General features: G+C 48.5%; 1 protein-coding gene across 1 annotated transcript in view; it reads left to right on the forward strand.

Moving 5' to 3' along the window:
* The window catches only part of LOC119966676 (plectin-like), an 84,263-nt gene that overhangs the window by 52,376 nt on the left and 13,037 nt on the right, over positions 1-18,850 (forward strand). Inside the window, 2 exon segments of the mRNA XM_038798738.1 lie at positions 7,415-17,524; positions 17,527-18,849. Coding sequence (XP_038654666.1) covers positions 7,415-17,524; positions 17,527-18,849 — 11,433 coding nt within the window.

An 18,850-nucleotide genomic window follows, 5' to 3' on the forward strand; every position in this document is an offset into this window, starting at 1 on the left:
GCACTGACCAGCACACACTCAGACCACTGACCAGCACACACTCAGACCACTGAACAGCACACACTCAGACCACTGACCAGCACACACTCAGACCACTGACCATCACTGATCGGCACACTCTCAGACCACTGACCAGCACACACTCAGACCACTGACCATCACTGATCAGCACACACTCAGACCACTGACCAGCACACACTCAGACCACTGACCATCACTGACCAGCACACACTCAGACCACTGACCATCACTGATCAGCACACTCTCAGACCACTGACCAGCACACACTCAGACCACTGACCATCACTGACCAGCACACACTCAGACCACTGACCATCACTGATCAGCACACTCTCAGACCACTGACCAGCACACACTCAGACCACTGACCGGCACTGACCAGCACACATTCAGACCACTGACCAGCACACACTCAGACCACTGACCATCACTGACCAGCACACACTCAGACCACTGACCAGCACTGACCGGCACTGACCAGCACACATTCAGACCACTGACCAGCACACACTCAGACCACTGACCATCACTGACCAGCACACATTCAGACCACTGACCAGCACACACTCAGACCACTGACCAGCACACACTCAGACCACTGACCATCACTGACCAGCACACACTCAGACCACTGACCGGCACTGACCAATGTATTTCCCGGACAATCGCTGTGAAATGTTTTGATTCTGTGATTTAAACCAGGCACAGTCCATTGTGTGATTCTACTGAGTGTTGTGTGGTCAATCCCCTTCGCATTCACATTTCAGGCGACAATGTCCCTGCTTCACATAGAGGGAAGGGATCAGCGTCAGATCAACAAAGCTGACTTCATGACTGATCGATAATGATTCTCAAATTTAAACTTTTCAGTTATTCCGAGAATTGGGTTGGTATTGGGGTTGGGGAGGAGTGAAATTACCATTGGGTAGGCATTGATGGGACAACTGGGTTGGGTATCGGGGGGGTTATTGGGTTGGGTATCGGGGTTATTGGGTTGGGTTCGGGGGGTTATTGGGTTGGGTATCGGGGGGGTTATTGGGTTGGGTATCGGGGTTACTGGGTTGGGTATCGGGGGGGTTATTCGGTCAGGTATCGGGGGTTTATTGGGTTGGGTATCGGGGGGGGGGTTATTGGGTTGGGTATCGGGGGTGTTATTGTGTTGGGTGTCGGGGGGGGTTATTGTGTTGGGTATCAGGGGGGGTTATTGGGTTGGGTATCGGGGTTATTGGGTTGGGTATCGGGGGGTTATTGGGTTGGGTATCGGGGGGGTTATTGGGTTGGGTATCAGGGGGGGTTATTGGGTTGGGTATCGGGGGGGTTATTGGGTTGGGTATTGGGGGCTTATTGGGTTGGGTATCGGGGTTATTGGGTTGGGTATCGGGGGGTTATTGGGTTGGGTATCGGGGGGGTTATTGGGTTGGGTATCGGGTGGGGTTATTGGGTTGGGTATCGGGGGGGCTTATTGGGTTGGGTATCGGGGGGGTTATTGGGTTGGGTATTGGGGGGCTTATTGGGTTGGGTATCGGGGGGGGGTTATTGGGTTGGGTATTGGGGGGGTTATTGGGTTGGGTATCGGGGTTGTTGGGTATCGGGGTTATTGGGATGGGTATCGGTGTTATTGGGATGGGTTTCGGGGGGGGTTATTGGGTTGGTTGTCGGGGGGTTATTGGGTTGGGTATCAGGGGGTGATTGGGTTTAGTATCGGGGGGTTATTGGGTTGGGAGTCAGGGGGGTTATTGGGTTGGGTATCAGGGTGTTATTGGGTTGGGTGTCGGGGGGGTTATTGTGTTGGTATCGGGGGGGGTTATTGGGTTGGGCATTGGGGGGGGTTATTGGGTTGGGTATCGGGGGGGTTATTGGGTTGGGTATTGGGGGGGTTATTGGGTTGGGTATCGGGGTTGTTGGGTATCGGGGTTATTGGGATGGGTATCGGGGTTGTTGGGTATCGGTGTTATTGGGATGGGTTTCGGGGGGTTATTGGGTTGGTTGTCGGGGGGGTTATTGGGTTGGGTATCAGGGGGTGATTGGGTTTAGTATCGGGGGTTATTGGGTTGGGAGTCGGGGGTTTTATTGGTTTGGGTATCGGGGTTATTGTGTTGGGTATCGGGGTTATGGGGTTGGGTATCGGGGGTATTGGGTTGGGTATCGGGGGTATTGGGTTGGGTATCGTGGGTATTGGGTTGGGTATCGGGGGTATTGGGTTGGGTATCGGGGTTATTGGGTTGGGTATCGGGTGGTTATTGGGTTGGGTATCGGGGGTATTGGGTTGGGTATCGGGGTTATTGGGATGGGTATCTGTGTTATTCGGAGGGGTTTTGGGGGGGTTATTGGGTTGGGTATCGGGGGGGTTATTTTGTTGGGTATCGGGGGTATTGGGTTGGGTATCAGGGTTATTGGGTTGGGTATCGGGGTTATTGGGTTGGGTATCGGGGTTATTGGGTTGGGTATCGGGGTGATTGGGTTGGGTATCGGGGTTATTGGGATGGGTATTGGGGTTATTGGGTTGGGTATCGGGGGTATTGGGTTGGGTATCAGGGTTATTGGGTTGGGTATCGGGGGTATTGGGATGAGTATCAGGGTTATTGGGTTGGGTATCGGGGTTATTGGGTTGGGTATCGGGGTTATTGGGATGGGTATTGGGGTTATTGGGATGGGTATTGGGGTTATTGGGTTGGGTATCAGGGTGGTTATTGGGTTGGGTATCGGGGTGATTGGGTTGGGTATCGGGGTTATTGGGTTGGGTATCAGGGTTATTGGGTTGGGTATCGGGGTTATTGGGTTGGGTATCGGGGTTATTGGGATGGGTATCAGGGTTATTGGGTTGGGTATCAGGGTTATTGGGTTGGGTATCAGGGTTATTGGGTTGGGTATCAGGGTTATTGGGATGGGTATCAGGGTTATTGGGATGGGTATCAGGGTTATTGGGATGGGTATCGGGGGGGTTATTGGGTTGGGTATCGGGGTTATTGGGATGGGTATCGGGCGGGTTATTGGGTTGGGTATCAGGGTTATTGGGATGGGTATCGGGGGGGTTATTGGGATGGGTATCGGGCGGGTTATTGGGTTGGGTATCGGGGTTATTGGGATGGGTATCGGGGTGGTTATTGGGTTGGGTATCGGGGTGATTGGGTTGGGTATCAGGGTTATTGGGATGGGTATCGGGGTTATTGGGATGGGTATCAGGGTTATTGGGATGGGTATCAGGCTTATTGGGATGGGTATCGGGGTTATTGGGTTGGGTATCAGGGTTATTGGGATGGGTATCGGGGTTATTGGGTTGGGTATCAGGGTTATTGGGATGGTATCAGGGTTATTGGGATGGTATCGGGGTTATTGGGTTGGGTATCGGGGTTATTGGGTTGGGTATCGGGGTTATTGGGTTGGGTATCGGGGTTATTGGGTTGGGTATCGGGGTTATTGGGTTGGGCATCGGGGTTATTGGGTTGGGTATCAGGGTTATTGGGTTGGGTATCAGGGTTATTGGGATGGGTATCGGGGGGGTTATTGGGTTGGGTATCGGGGTTATTGGGTTGGGTATCAGGGTTATTGGGTTGGGTATCAGGTTTATTGGGTTGGGTATCGAGGGGGTTATTGGGTTGGGTATCGGGTGGTTATTGGGTTGGGTATCAGGTTTATTGGGTTGGGTATCGGGGTTATTGGGTTGGGTATCGGGGTTATTGGGATGGGTATCGGGGTTATTGGGTTAGGTATCGGGGTTATTGGGTTGGGTATCGGGGTTATTGGGTTGGGTATCGGGGTTATTGGGATGGGTATCGGGGTTATTGGGATGGGTATCGGGGTGATTGGGTTGGGTATCAGGGTGGTTATTGGGTTGGGTATCGGGGTGATTGGGTTGGGTATCGGGGTTATTGGGATGGGTATCGGGGTGATTGGGTTGGGTATCAGGGTGGTTATTGGGTTGGGTATCGGGGTGATTGGGTTGGGTATCGGGGTGATTGGGTTGGGTATCAGGGTTATTGGGTTGGGTATCAGGGTTATTGTGATGGGTATCAGGGTTATTGGGTTGGGTATCAGGGTTATTGTGATGGGTATCAGGGTTATTGGGATGGGTATCAGGGTTATTGGGATGGGTATCGGGGTTATTGGGTTAGGTATCGGGGTTATTGGGTTGGGTATCGGGGTTATTGGGATGGGTATCGGGGTGATTGGGTTGGGTATCAGGGTGGTTATTGGGTTGGGTATCGGGGTGATTGGGTTGGGTATCGGGGTGATTGGGTTGGGTATCAGGGTTATTGGGTTGGGTATCAGGGTTATTGTGATGGGTATCAGGGTTATTGGGTTGGGTATCAGGGTTATTGTGATGGGTATCAGGGTTATTGGGTTGGGTATCAGGGTTATTGGGATGGGTATCAGGGTTATTGGGATGGGTATCAGGGTTATTGGGATGGGTATCGGGGGGGTTAATGGGTTGGGTATCGGGGTTATTGGGATGGGTATCGGGCGGGTTATTGGGTTGGGTATCAGGGTTATTGGGATGGGTATCGGGGGGTTATTGGGATGGGTATCGGGCGGGTTATTGGGTTGGGTATCGGGGTTATTGGGATGGGTATCGGGGTGGTTATTGGGTTGGGTATCGGGGTGATTGGGTTGGGTATCAGGGTTATTGGGTTGGGTATCAGGGTTATTGGGATGGGTATCGGGGTTATTGGGTTGGGTATCAGGGTTATTGGGATGGTATCAGGGTTATTGGGATGGTATCGGGGTTATTGGGTTGGGTATCAGGGTGATTGGGTTGGGTATCAGGGTTATTGGGTTGGGTATCAGGGTTATTGGGATGGGTATCGGGGTTATTGGGATGCGTATCAGGGTTATTGGGATGGGTATCAGGCTTATTGGGATGGGTATCGGGGTTATTGGGTTGGGTATCAGGGTTATTGGGATGGGTATCGGGGTTATTGGGTTGGGTATCAGGGTTATTGGGATGGTATCAGGGTTATTGGGATGGTATCGGGGTTATTGGGTTGGGTATCGGGGTTATTGGGTTGGGTATCGGGGTTATTGGGTTGGGTATCGGGGTTATTGGGTTGGGTATCAGGGTTATTGGGTTGGGTATCAGGGTTATTGGGATGGGGATCAGGGTTATTGGGTTGGGTATCGGGGGGGTTATTGGGTTGGGTATCGGGGTTATTGGGTTGGGTATCAGGATTATTGGGTTGGGTATCGAGGGGGTTATTGGGTTGGGTATCGGGTGGTTATTGGGTTGGGTATCGGGGTTATTGGGTTGGGTATCAGGGTTATTGGGTTGGGTATCGGGGTTATTGGGTTGGGTATCGGGGTTATTGGGATGGGTATCGGGGTTATTGGGTTAGGTATCGGGGTTATTGGGTTGGGTATCGGGGTTATTGGGTTGGGTATCGGGGTTATTGGGATGGGTATCGGGGTGATTGGGTTGGGTATCGGGGTTATTGGGCTGGGTATCGGGGTGATTGGGTTGGGTATCAGGGTGGTTATTGGGTTGGGTATCGGGGTGATTGGGTTGGGTATCGGGGTGATTGGGTTGGGTATCGGGGTGATTGGGTTGGGTATCAGGGTTATTGGGTTGGGTATTGGGGTGGTTATTGGGTTGGGTATCAGGGTTATTGGGTTGGGTATCGGGGTTATTGGGTTGGGTATCAGGGTTATTGGGTTGGGTATCGGGGTGATTGGGTTGGGTATCAGGGTTATTGGGATGGGTATTGGGGTTATTGGGTTGGGTATCGGGGTGATTGGGTTGGGTATCAGGGTTATTGGGTTTGGTATCAGGGTTATTGGGATGGGTTTCGGGGTGATTGGGAAGGGTATCAGGGTTATTTGGATGGGTATCAGGGTTATTGGGATGGGTTTCGGGGTGATTGGGTTGGGTATCAGGGTTATTGGGTTGGGTATCAGGGTTATTGGGATGGGTTTCGGGGTTATTGGGATGGGTATCAGGGTTATTGGGATGGGTATCAGGGTTATTGGGATGGGTATCAGGGTTATTGGGTTGGGTTTCAGGGTGGTTATTGGGTTGGGTATCAGGGTTATTGGGTTGGGTATCAGGGTTATTGGGTTGGGTATCGGGGGGGTTATTGGGTTGGGTATCAGGGTGGTTATTGGGTTGGGTATCAGGGTTATTGGGTTGGGTATCAGGGTTATTGGGATGGGTATCGGGGTTATTGGGTTGGGTATCGGGGTTATTGGGTTGGGTATCGGGGTTATTGGGTTGGGTATCAGGGTTATTGGGATGGGTTTCGGGGTTATTGGGATGGGTATCAGGGTTATTGGGTTGGGTATCAGGGTTATTGGGATGGGTATCGGGGTTATTGGGTTGGGTATCGGGGTGGTTATTGGGATGGGTATCGGGGGGGTTATTGGGTTGGGTTTCGGGGTTATTGGGATGGGTATCGGGGTTATTGGGATGGGTATCAGGGTTATTGGGATGGGTATCAGGGTTATTGGGATGGGTATCGGGGTTATTGGGATGGTATCGGGGTTATTGGGATGGGTATCAGGGTTATTGGGATGGGTATCGGGGTTATTGGGATGGGTATCGGGGTTATTGGGATGGGTATCAGGGTTATTGGGATGGGTATCGGGGTTATTGGGATGGGTATCGGGGTTATTGGGATGGGTATCAGGGTTATTGGGTTGGGTATCAGGGTTATTGGGATGGGTATCGGGGTTATTGGGATGGGTATCGGGGGGGTTATTGGGTTGGGTATCGGGGTTATTGGGTTGGGTATCGGGGTTATTGGGATGGGTATCGGGGTTATTGGGATGGGTATCAGGGTTATTGGGATGGGTATCGGGGTTATTGGGTTGGGTATCGGGGGGGTTATTGGGTTGGGTATCAGGGTTATTGGGATGGGTATCAGGGTTATTGGGTTGGGTATCAGGGTTATTGGGATGGGTATCGGGGGGGTTATTGGGTTGGGTATCGGGGTGATTGGGTTGGGTATCGGGGTTATTGGGATGGGTATCGGGGTTATTGGGTTGGGTATCGGGGTTATTGGGTTGGGTATCGGGGTTATTGGGTTGGGTATCGGGGTTATTGGGTTGGGTATCGGGGTGGTTATTGGGTTGGGTATCAGGGTTATTGGGTTGGGTATCGGGGTTATTGGGTTGGGTATCGGGGTTATTGGGTTGGGTATCGGGGTGGTTATTGGGTTGGGTATCAGGGTTATTGGGTTGGGTATTGGGGTGATTGGGTTGGGTATCAGGGGTATTGGGATGGGTATCGGGGGGGTTATTAGGTTGGGTTTCGGGGTTATTGGGATGGGTATCGGGGTTATTGGGATGGGTATCGGGGGGTTATGATGTTCCTTTTGGGGGGTCAGGTCTCTGTGTGTGAGCTGTGAGTTCCTTGGTTACTGTCCACCAATAATAATCCGTTTCCTCCTGTCACATCTCACAGATGGTAGCTGGTCAGAAGAAAGAAATCGTCGAAACCACGAAAAATCTTCAACAAACCTTCCTCAGTGAGAAAGAGCTTCTGTTAAAAAAGGAAAAGATGGTTGAAGAGGAAAAGGCAAAGTTGGAACGACTCTATGATGATGAAGTGAAGAAATCCCAGTCGCTGAAGGACGAACAAAGTAAACAGCTGAAGACATTGGAAGATGATAAAGTCAAGCTTCTAGGCAGCATGGAGGATGCTCTGAGGAAGCAGAGAGAGGCGGAGAACCAAGTGTATGAGAAGCAAAGGGAACTTCAGGAAATGGAGCAGAAGAGGCAGCAGAAAGAAAAGGAGCTTGCTGATGAAAATCAGGCTCTGAAACTGAGGTTGGAGCAACTGAAACCACAAATGCTGGGAGCAAAGACCAATGAGATGCCTCCAATTCAGTCCGTGACAGTCACTCCAGTCGGTGCAGTTGCAAATGGCAGAGATGTGGTAGATTCCACTCCTGGGAGGAAAGACTCCAAACTCTCATTTAGTGGCCTCCGCCAGCCTGTCCCGGCGAGTCGCTTACAGCAAACAGGCATCCTCAGCAAGAAGCAGTTTGAAAAATTGAAGAAAGGATCTGTCACAGTGCAGGAACTCTGCCAAAAGGAAAGCCTGAAGACATACCTGCAGGGTAAAAGCTGCATTGCTGGTCTGATCATCGAACCCACTAATGAGAAAATGAGCATCTACGAGGCAATGAAACAGGGACTGTTGAAAGCCAGTACAGGCACAATGCTGCTGGAAGCTCAGGCAGCCTCTGGCTTCATCATTGACCCCATTGATGACAAGAAACTGCCAGTCAATGAGGCCATCAAGGAAGGAGTAGTTGGACCAGAGCTTCAGGACAAACTGCTCTCTGCCGAGAGGGCAGTGACTGGTTACAAGGATCCATTCACAGGAAATACCATCTCCCTGTTCGAAGCAATGAACAAAGATCTCATCATTCCAAACCAGGGCGTTCGCCTGCTTCAGGCACAGATAGCTACTGGTGGCATCATTGACCCTGTGAATAGCCATCGCCTACCCTTGGACCAAGCCTACAAACAGGGTATATTTGACAAGGACATGTATAAAACAATTGCCAGCGACACTGATGAAACCAGAGGATTCTTTGACCCCAATACTCAGGAGAACCTTTCATACTTCCAGCTGATCGGGAGATGTCACAGGGATCCAGAAAGTGGCCTCTGTCTCTTACCATTGACCAATGAAGCAGCAAACCGAAAGGGAGGTTATACAAAGGAGCAAACACACGACATCTTCAATACAGCTACAGTGTCTGTCCCATCAGGCAAATTCTCCGGGAAAACTGTCACGATTTGGCAACTGATCAATTCGGAATACTTCACCGAAGACCAGAGGAGGGACTTAATCCGGCAATACATGTCAGGACAGGTGACCATTGAAAAGATTATTAAATTCATCATTACAATTATTGATGAAACGGAAGCTAAAAAGCAGCTTCTCTTCGACGGTCTGAGGGACAAGGTTCCAGCCAGTGAGTTACTGGAATCTAAGATCATTCACAAGAAGATGTTTGCTGATCTTCAGCAGGGTAAGGCAACACCAGAAGAAGTTGGTAAGGTGGAGGCAGTGAGGAAATTCCTACAGGGATCAGACAGTATCGCTGGAGTGTTTATCGAACCTACAAAAGAGAAGATGAGCCTTTATGAAGCTATGAAGAAGAATCTGTTGAGTCCGAGTATTGCAGAGGCTTTACTGGAGGCTCAAGCAGCCTCCGGGTTCATTATGGATCCAGTGAGAAATCGGACCCTGAGTGTGGATGAAGCTGTTAAGGATGGTCTCATTGGACCAGAACTCCACGAGAAGCTTCTGTCTGCTGAGAAAGCGGTAACTGGATACATTGACCCCTACACTGGCCGCAAGATCTCCTTATTTGAGGCAATCAACAAGAATTTCCTTCACAAAGATCATGGCATCCGCCTTCTCGAGGCACAGTTGGCATCTGGAGGCATCATTGACCCTGTGAGTAGTCACCGCCTGCCCACTGATGTAGCTTACAAGCGAGGCATGTTAGATGAGGAGATGAGTCGGATGTTGTCTACTCCCAGTGCCGACAACAAAGGATTTTATGATCCAAATAGTGAGGAGAACCTCAGCTACCAGGAGCTGAAGGACAGATGTCAAACGGATGGTACAACAGGCCTCTTCCTGCTACCTCTGAGTGAGAAAGCTATAGCATTCAAACCTGCCTATGATGAAGAACAGACAAAAGATACCTTTAAAAAGACCACAGTCTCTGTTCCAGCCGGCACATTCAGTGGGAAAACAGTCACTATCTGGGAGATGATTAACTCCGAATATTTCACTGATGAACAGAGGAGGGAATTGATTCGACAGTATAGATCAGGAAAGGTCACAGTGGAGAAGATCATCAGAATTGTCATCACAGTGATTGAGGAAAAGGAAGGGGAGAAGAAACCACAGCTCACATTCGACGGTCTGAGGGACAAGGTTCCAGCCAGTGAGTTACTGGAATCTAAGATTATTCACAAGAAGACTTTTGATGATCTTCAGCAGGGTAAGGCAACACCAGAAGAAGTTGCTAATCTGGAGACAGTGAGGAAATTCCTACAGGGATCAGACAGCATTGCTGGAGTGTTTATCGAACCTACAAAAGAGAAGATGAGCCTTTATGAAGCTATGAAGAAGAATCTGTTGAGTCCGAGTATTGCAGAGGCTTTACTGGAGGCTCAGGCAGCCTCCGGGTTCATTATGGATCCAGTGAGAAATCGGACCCTGAGTGTGGATGAAGCTGTTAAGGATGGTCTCATTGGACCAGAACTCCACGAGAAGCTTCTGTCTGCTGAGCGAGCGGTAACTGGATACATTGACCCCTACACTGGCCGCAAGATCTCCTTATTTGAGGCAATGAGGAAGGACCTCGTCCCCACAGAGCATGGTGTCCATCTCCTCGAGGCACAGTTGGCTTGTGGAGGCATCATTGACCCTGTGACCAGCCATCGCTTACCCCTCGAATTAGCCTACAAGAGAGGAATGTTTGATGAGGAGATGAACAATATGTTGTCCACTCCCAGCGATGATATTAAAGGTTTCACTGACCCAAACACAGACGAACATGTCACATACCAACAGCTGAAGGAGAAATGTAGAACAGACCCTGAGACATCCCTTTCCCTGTTACCATTGACAGAAGAGGCAACTAAACATGTGGAAATTCACTCTGAGAAGGTGACGAAGGACATTTTCCAAAGGGCTACAGTGTCTGTTCCATCTGGGAAATTCTCCGGGAAAACTGTCACGATTTGGGAATTGATCAATTCGGAATACTTCACCGAAGACCAGAGGAGGGACTTAATCCGGCAATACAGATCAGGACATGTGACCATTGAGAAGATTATTAAATTCATCATTACAATTATTGATGAAACGGAAGCTAAAAAGCAGCTTCTCTTCGATGGTCTGAGGAATAAGGTTCCAGCCAGAAAGTTATTAGAATCTAAGATCATTCACAAGAAGATGTTTGCTGATCTTCAGCAGGGTAAGGCAACACCAGAAGAAGTTGGTAAGGTGGAGGCAGTGAGGAAATTCCTACAGGGATCAGACAGCATCGCTGGAGTGTTTATCCAACCTACAAAAGAGAAGATGAGCCTTTATGAAGCGATGAAGAAGAATCTGTTGAGTCCGAGTATTGCAGAGGCTTTACTGGAGGCTCAAGCAGCCTCCGGGTTCATTATAGATCCAGTGAGAAATCGGACCCTGAGTGTGGATGAAGCTGTTAAGGATGGTCTCATTGGACCAGAACTCCACGAGAAGCTTCTGTCTGCTGAGAAAGCGGTAACTGGATACATTGACCCCTACACTGGCCGCAAGATCTCCTTATTTGAGGCAATCAACAAGAATTTCCTTCACAAAGATCATGGCATCCGCCTTCTCGAGGCACAGTTGGCATCTGGAGGCATCATTGACCCTGTGAGTAGTCACCGCCTGCCCACTGATGTAGCTTACAAGCGAGGCATGTTAGATGAGGAGATGAGTCGGATGTTGTCTACTCCCAGTGCCGACAACAAGGGATTTTATGATCCAAATAGTGAGGAGAACCTCAGCTACCAGGAGCTGAAGGACAGATGTCAAACGGATGGTACAACAGGCCTCTTCCTGCTACCTCTGAGTGAGAAAGCTATAGCATTCAAACCTGCCTATGATGAAGAACAGACAAAAGATACCTTTAAAAAGACCACAGTCTCTGTTCCAGCCGGCACATTCAGTGGGAAAACAGTCACTATCTGGGAGATGATTAACTCCGAATATTTCACTGATGAACAGAGGAGGGAATTGATTCGACAGTATCGATCAGGAAAGGTCACAGTGGAGAAGATCATCAGAATTGTCATCACAGTGATTGAGGAAAAGGAAGGGGAGAAGAAACCGCAGCTCACATTCGACGGTCTGAGGGACAAGGTTCCAGCCAGTGAGTTACTGGAATCTAAGATTATTCACAAGAAGACTTTTGATGATCTTCAGCAGGGTAAGGCAACACCAGAAGAAGTTGCTAATCTGGAGACAGTGAGGAAATTCCTACAGGGATCAGACAGCATTGCTGGAGTGTTTATCGAACCTACAAACGAGAAGATGAGCCTTTATGAAGCTATGAAGAAGAATCTGTTGAGTCCGAGTATTGCAGAGGCTTTACTGGAGGCTCAAGCAGCCTCCGGGTTCATTATGGATCCAGTGAGAAATCGGACCTTGAGTGTGGATGAAGCTGTTAAGGATGGTCTCATTGGACCAGAACTCCACGAGAAGCTTCTGTCTGCTGAGAAAGCGGTAACTGGATACATTGACCCCTACACTGGCCACAAGATCTCCTTATTTGAGGCAATGAGGAAGGACCTCGTCCCCAAAGAGCATGGTGTCCCTCTCCTCGAGGCACAGTTGGCTTGTGGAGGCATCATTGACCCTGTGACCAGCCATCGCTTACCCCTCGAATTAGCCTACAAGAGAGGAATGTTTGATGAGGAGATGAACAATATGTTGTCCACTCCCAACGATGATATTAAAGGTTTCACTGACCCAAACACAGACGAACATGTCACATACCAACAGCTGATAGAGAAATGTAGAACAGACCCTGAGACATCCCATTCCCTGTTACCATTGACAGAAGAGGCAACTAAACATGTGGAAATGCACTCTGAGAAGGTGACGAAGGACATTTTCCAAAGGGCTACAGTGTCTGTTCCATCTGGGAAATTCTCTGGGAAAACTGTCACGATTTGGGAATTGATCAATTCGGAATACTTCACCGAAGACCAGAGGAGGGACTTAATCCGGCAATACAGATCAGGACATGTGACCATTGAGAAGATTATCAAATTCACCATTACAATTATTGATGAAACAGAAGCTAAAAAGCAGCTTCTCTTCGAAGGTCTGAGGGCCAAGGTTCCAGCCAGAAAGTTATTAGAATCTAAGATCATTCACAAGAAAATGTTTGCTGATCTTCAGCAGGGTAAGGCAACACCAGAAGAAGTTGGTAAGGTGGAGACAGTGAGGAAATTCCTACAGGGATCAGACAGCATTGCTGGAGTGTTTATCGAACCTACAAAAGAGAAGATGAGCCTTTATGAAGCTATGAAGAAGAATCTGTTGAGTCCGAGTATTGCAGAGGCTTTACTGGAGGCTCAAGCAGCCTCCGGGTTCATTATAGATCCAGTGAGAAATCGGACCCTGAGTGTGGATGAAGCTGTTAAGGATGGTCTCATTGGACCAGAACTCCACGAGAAGCTTCTGTCTGCTGAGAAAGCGGTAACTGGATACATTGACCCCTACACTGGCCGCAAGATCTCCTTATTTGAGGCAATCAACAAGAATTTCCTTCACAAAGATCATGGCATCCGCCTTCTCGAGGCACAGTTGGCATCTGGAGGCATCATTGACCCTGTGAGTAGTCACCGCCTGCCCACTGATGTAGCTTACAAGCGAGGCATGTTAGATGAGGAGATGAGTCGGATGTTGTCTACTCCCAGTGCCGACAACAAGGGATTTTATGATCCAAATAGTGAGGAGAACCTCAGCTACCAGGAGCTGAAGGACAGATGTCAAACGGATGGTACAACAGGCCTCTTCCTGCTACCTCTGAGTGAGAAAGCTATAGCATTCAAACCTGCCTATGATGAAGAACAGACAAAAGATACCTTTAAAAAGACCACAGTCTCTGTTCCAGCCGGCACATTCAGTGGGAAAACAGTCACTATCTGGGAGCTGATTAACTCCGAATATTTCACTGATGAACAGAGGAGGGAATTGATTCGACAGTATCGATCAGGAAAGGTCACAGTGGAGAAGATCATCAGAATTGTCATCACAGTGATTGAGGAAAAGGAAGGGGAGAAGAAACCGCAGCTCACATTCGACGGTCTGAGGGACAAGGTTCCAGCCAGTGAGTTACTGGAATCTAAGATTATTCACAAGAAGACTTTTGATGATCTTCAGCAGGGTAAGGCAACACCAGAAGAAGTTGCTAATCTGGAGACAGTGAGGAAATTCCTACAGGGATCAGACAGCATTGCTGGAGTGTTTATCGAACCTACAAAAGAGAAGATGAGCTTTTATGAAGCTATGAAGAAGAATCTGTTGAGTCCGAGTATTGCAGAGGCTTTACTGGAGGCTCAAGCAGCCTCCGGGTTCATTATGGATCCAGTGAGAAATCGGACCCTGAGTGTGGATGAAGCTGTTAAGGATGGTCTCATTGGACCAGAACTCCACGAGAAGCTTCTGTCTGCTGAGCGAGCGGTAACTGGATACATTGACCCCTACACTGGCCGCAAGATCTCCTTATTTGAGGCAATGAGGAAGGACCTCGTCCCCAAAGAGCATGGTGTCCCTCTCCTCGAGGCACAGTTGGCTTGTGGAGGCATCATTGACCCTGTGACCAGCCATCGCTTACCCCTCGAATTAGCCTACAAGAGAGGAATGTTTGATGAGGAGATGAACAATATGTTGTCCACTCCCAACGATGATATTAAAGGTTTCACTGACCCAAACACAGACGAACATGTCACATACCAACAACTGAAGGAGAAATGTAGAACAGACCCTGAGACATCCCATTCCCTGTTACCATTGACAGAAGAGGCAACTAAACATGTGGAAATGCACTCTGAGAAGGTGACGAAGGACATTTTCCAAAGGGCTACAGTGTCTGTTCCATCTGGGAAATTCTCTGGGAAAACTGTCACGATTTGGGAATTGATCAATTCGGAATACTTCACCGAAGACCAGAGGAGGGACTTAATCCGGCAATACAGATCAGGACATGTGACCATTGAGAAGATTATCAAATTCACCATTACAATTATTGATGAAACAGAAGCTAAAAAGCAGCTTCTCTTCGAAGGTCTGAGGGCCAAGGTTCCAGCCAGAAAGTTATTAGAATCTAAGATCATTCACAAGAAAATGTTTGCTGATCTTCAGCAGGGTAAGGCAACACCAGAAGAAGTTGGTAATCTGGAGACAGTGAGGAAATTCCTACAGGGATCAGACAGCATTGCTGGAGTGTTTATCGAACCTACAAAAGAGAAGATGAGCCTTTATGAAGCTATGAAGAAGAATCTGTTGAGTCCGAGTATTGCAGAGGCTTTACTGGAGGCTCAAGCAGCCTCCGGGTTCATTATGGATCCAGTGAGAAATCGGACCCTGAGTGTGGATGAAGCTGTTAAGGATGGTCTCATTGGACCAGAACTCCACGAGAAGCTTCTGTCTGCTGAGAAAGCGGTAACTGGATACATTGACCCCTACACTGGCCGCAAGATCTCCTTATTTGAGGCAATCAACAAGAATTTCCTTCACAAAGATCATGGCATCCGCCTTCTCGAGGCACAGTTGGCATCTGGAGGCATCATTGACCCTGTGAGTAGTCACCGCCTGCCCACTGATGTAGCTTACAAGCGAGGCATGTTAGATGAGGAGATGAGTCGGATGTTGTCTACTCCCAGTGCCGACAACAAGGGATTTTATGATCCAAATAGTGAGGAGAACCTCAGCTACCAGGAGCTGAAGGACAGATGTCAAACGGATGGTACAACAGGCCTCTTCCTGCTACCTCTGAGTGAGAAAGCTATAGCATTCAAACCTGCCTATGATGAAGAACAGACAAAAGATACCTTTAAAAAGACCACAGTCTCTGTTCCAGCCGGCACATTCAGTGGGAAAACAGTCACTATCTGGGAGCTGATTAATTCCGAATATTTCACTGATGAACAGAGGAGGGAATTGATTCGACAGTATCGATCAGGAAAGGTCACAGTGGAGAAGATCATCAGAATTGTCATCACAGTGATTGAGGTAAAGGAAGGGGAGAAGAAACCACAGCTCACATTCGACGGTCTGAGGGACAAGGTTCCAGCCAGTGAGTTACTGGAATCTAAGATTATTCACAAGAAGACTTTTGATGATCTTCAGCAGGGTAAGGCAACACCAGAAGAAGTTGGTAAGGTGGAGGCAGTGAGGAAATTCCTACAGGGATCAGACAGCATTGCTGGAGTGTTTATCGAACCTACAAAAGAGAAGATGAGCCTTTATGAAGCTATGAAGAAGAATCTGTTGAGTCCGAGTATTGCAGAGGCTTTACTGGAGGCTCAAGCAGCCTCCGGGTTCATTATGGATCCAGTGAGAAATCGGACCCTGAGTGTGGATGAAGCTGTTAAGGATGGTCTCATTGGACCAGAACTCCACGAGAAGCTTCTGTCTGCTGAGAAAGCGGTAACTGGATACATTGACCCCTACACTGGCCGCAAGATCTCCTTATTTGAGGCAATGAAGAAGGACCTCATCCCCAAAGAGCATGGTGTCCATCTCCTCGAGGCACAGTTGGCTTGTGGAGGCATCATTGACCCTGTGACCAGCCATCGCTTACCCCTCGAATTAGCCTACAAGCGAGGAATGTTTGATGAGGAGATGAACAATATGTTGTCCACTCCCAGCGATGATATTAAAGGTTTCACTGACCCAAACACAGACGAACATGTCACATACCAACAGCTGAAGGAGAAATGTAGAACAGACCCTGAGACATCCCTTTCCCTGTTACCATTGACAGAAGAGGCAACTAAACATGTGGAAATTCACTCTGAGAAGGTGACGAAGGACATTTTCCAAAGGGCTACAGTGTCTGTTCCATCTGGGAAACTCTCCGGGAAAACTGTCACAATTTGGGAATTGATCAATTCGGAATACTTCACCGAAGACCAGAGGAGGGACTTAATCCGGCAATACAGATCAGGACATGTGACCATTGAGAAGATTATTACAATTGTTGTAACAATCATTGAGGAGAGTGGTGTGAAGAAGAAGCCACAGCTCACATTCGACGGTCTGAGGGACAAGGTTCCAGCCAGAGAGCTATTAGAATCTAAGATCATTCACAAGAAGACTTTTGCTGATCTTCAGCAGGGTAAGGCAACACCAGAAGATGTTGGTAAGCTGGAGGCAGTGAGGAAATTCCTACAGGGATCAGACAGCATTGCTGGAGTGTTTATCGAACCTACAAAAGAGAAGATGAGCCTTTACGAAGCGATGAAGAAGAATCTGTTGAGTCCGAGTATTGCAGAGGCTTTACTGGAGGCTCAAGCAGCCTCCGGGTTCATTATGGATCCAGTGAGAAATCAGACCCTGAGTGTGGATGAAGCTGTTAAGGATGGTCTCATTGGACCAGAACTCCACGAGAAGCTCCTGTCTGCTGAGAAAGCGGTAACTGGATACATTGACCCCTACACTGGCCGCAAGATCTCTTTGTACCAAGCAATCAAGAAGGACCTTGTTTCTCATGTTCATGGCATCCGTCTCCTTGAGGCACAGATTGCCACAGGAGGTATCATTGACCCAGTGACAAGCCACCGACTGCCCATTAATGTAGCGTACCAACGAGGAATATTTGATGAAGAGATGAACAAGACTCTCTCAGATATTACTTTAGACAGCAAAAGGTTTGTTGATCCCAACACTGATGATGAGCTGACCTATGCGCAGCTAAAGGACAGATGTTTAACAGATCCCGAAAGCGGATTCTACCTCATTCCCATGACAGATAGAGAGAAACCAAAGTGGTGGAGAAATTGATCCATGGCGAGTCTGAAGCGAGGGAGGTGTTTGAGAACACGACTGTGGATCTTCCTGAGGGGACTTTAGGTGGGAAATCCACGTCCGTTTGGGAGATCCTGAACTCTGAGTTCATTTCAGAGAAGGAAAGGCTCAAGTTAACAAGGGACTATCAGTCTGGAAAAATCACCCGTGAACGGTTAGTTGTGGTAATCATTGAGATTATTCAGCAGGTGGAAATACGTCGAGGATATGAAATGATCCGTACTTTCAGGAGCCAAATCACTGTCGAGCAGCTCTATTCTTCAAAAATTATTGACTTGAAAACTCTGAATATGCTGAAGGGCAAGAATATAACAGTGAAGGAAGTTTGTGAAATGGAGTCTGTAAGAAAGTATCTGTTTGGAACAGGAGCTATCAGTGGCATTTATAAATGCCCTGGGAAGGAAGTGTTCAATGTGTATGAGGCAATGAAGAAAGGCTTGCTGAAGGCTGAGATAGCTCATTCTCTATTGGAAGCTCAAGCTGCCACAGGCTTCATGTTGGATGCAGTGAAGAATAAGAGGCTGACTGTGGATGAGGCTGTGAGACAGGCTCTGGTTGGTCCTGAGCTCCACGACAAACTGCTTTCAGCTGAACGAGCTGTCACGGGTTACCGAGATCCTTACACCGGGAATATCATCTCACTTTTCCAGGCCATGAAGAAAGACCTCATTGCGAAGGACTATGTGCTGAGGCTTCTGGATGCCCAGCTGGTCACGGGTGGGATTATTGACCCAGAATACAGTTATCACCTACCTCTGGAGGCAGCCTATCAACGAGGCTACCTCGACCGTGAAACGTACAGTCTGCTGACCGATCCCACTGAAGGGTCACGAGGATTCCGTGACCCCAACACCGAGGAGCCAATGAGCTACAGTCAGTTGATGGCAAGGTGCAAAGTTGATAAAGATACAGGCCACCGCCTGTTGACAACAGACACGGGGTTGATATTCAAGGGTTTACGCAAACAGATCACATTGGACCAACTAGTGGCTTCGGGAATCATTACAAGTTCCGTAGCTGAAAAGTTACAGGCTGGTGATATCACCGTTGAAGAAGTTAGCGACAATATCAAGAAATACTTGGAAGGCACCAGTTGTATTTCGGGAGTGTTTGTCGAGGTGTCCAAGGAGAGATTATCCATTTACCAAGCCATGAAGAAGGGAATGATCAGACCTGGAACTGCATTTGAATTGTTGGAGGCCCAGGCAGCCACTGGATACATGATCGACCCAATTAGAAACATGAAATTAACTGTCAACGAAGCAGTGAAACTGGGAGTTGTGGGTC

Source organism: Scyliorhinus canicula, chromosome 5 (assembly GCF_902713615.1).
Source record: "Scyliorhinus canicula chromosome 5, sScyCan1.1, whole genome shotgun sequence".
Classification (NCBI taxonomy): domain Eukaryota; kingdom Metazoa; phylum Chordata; class Chondrichthyes; order Carcharhiniformes; family Scyliorhinidae; genus Scyliorhinus; species Scyliorhinus canicula.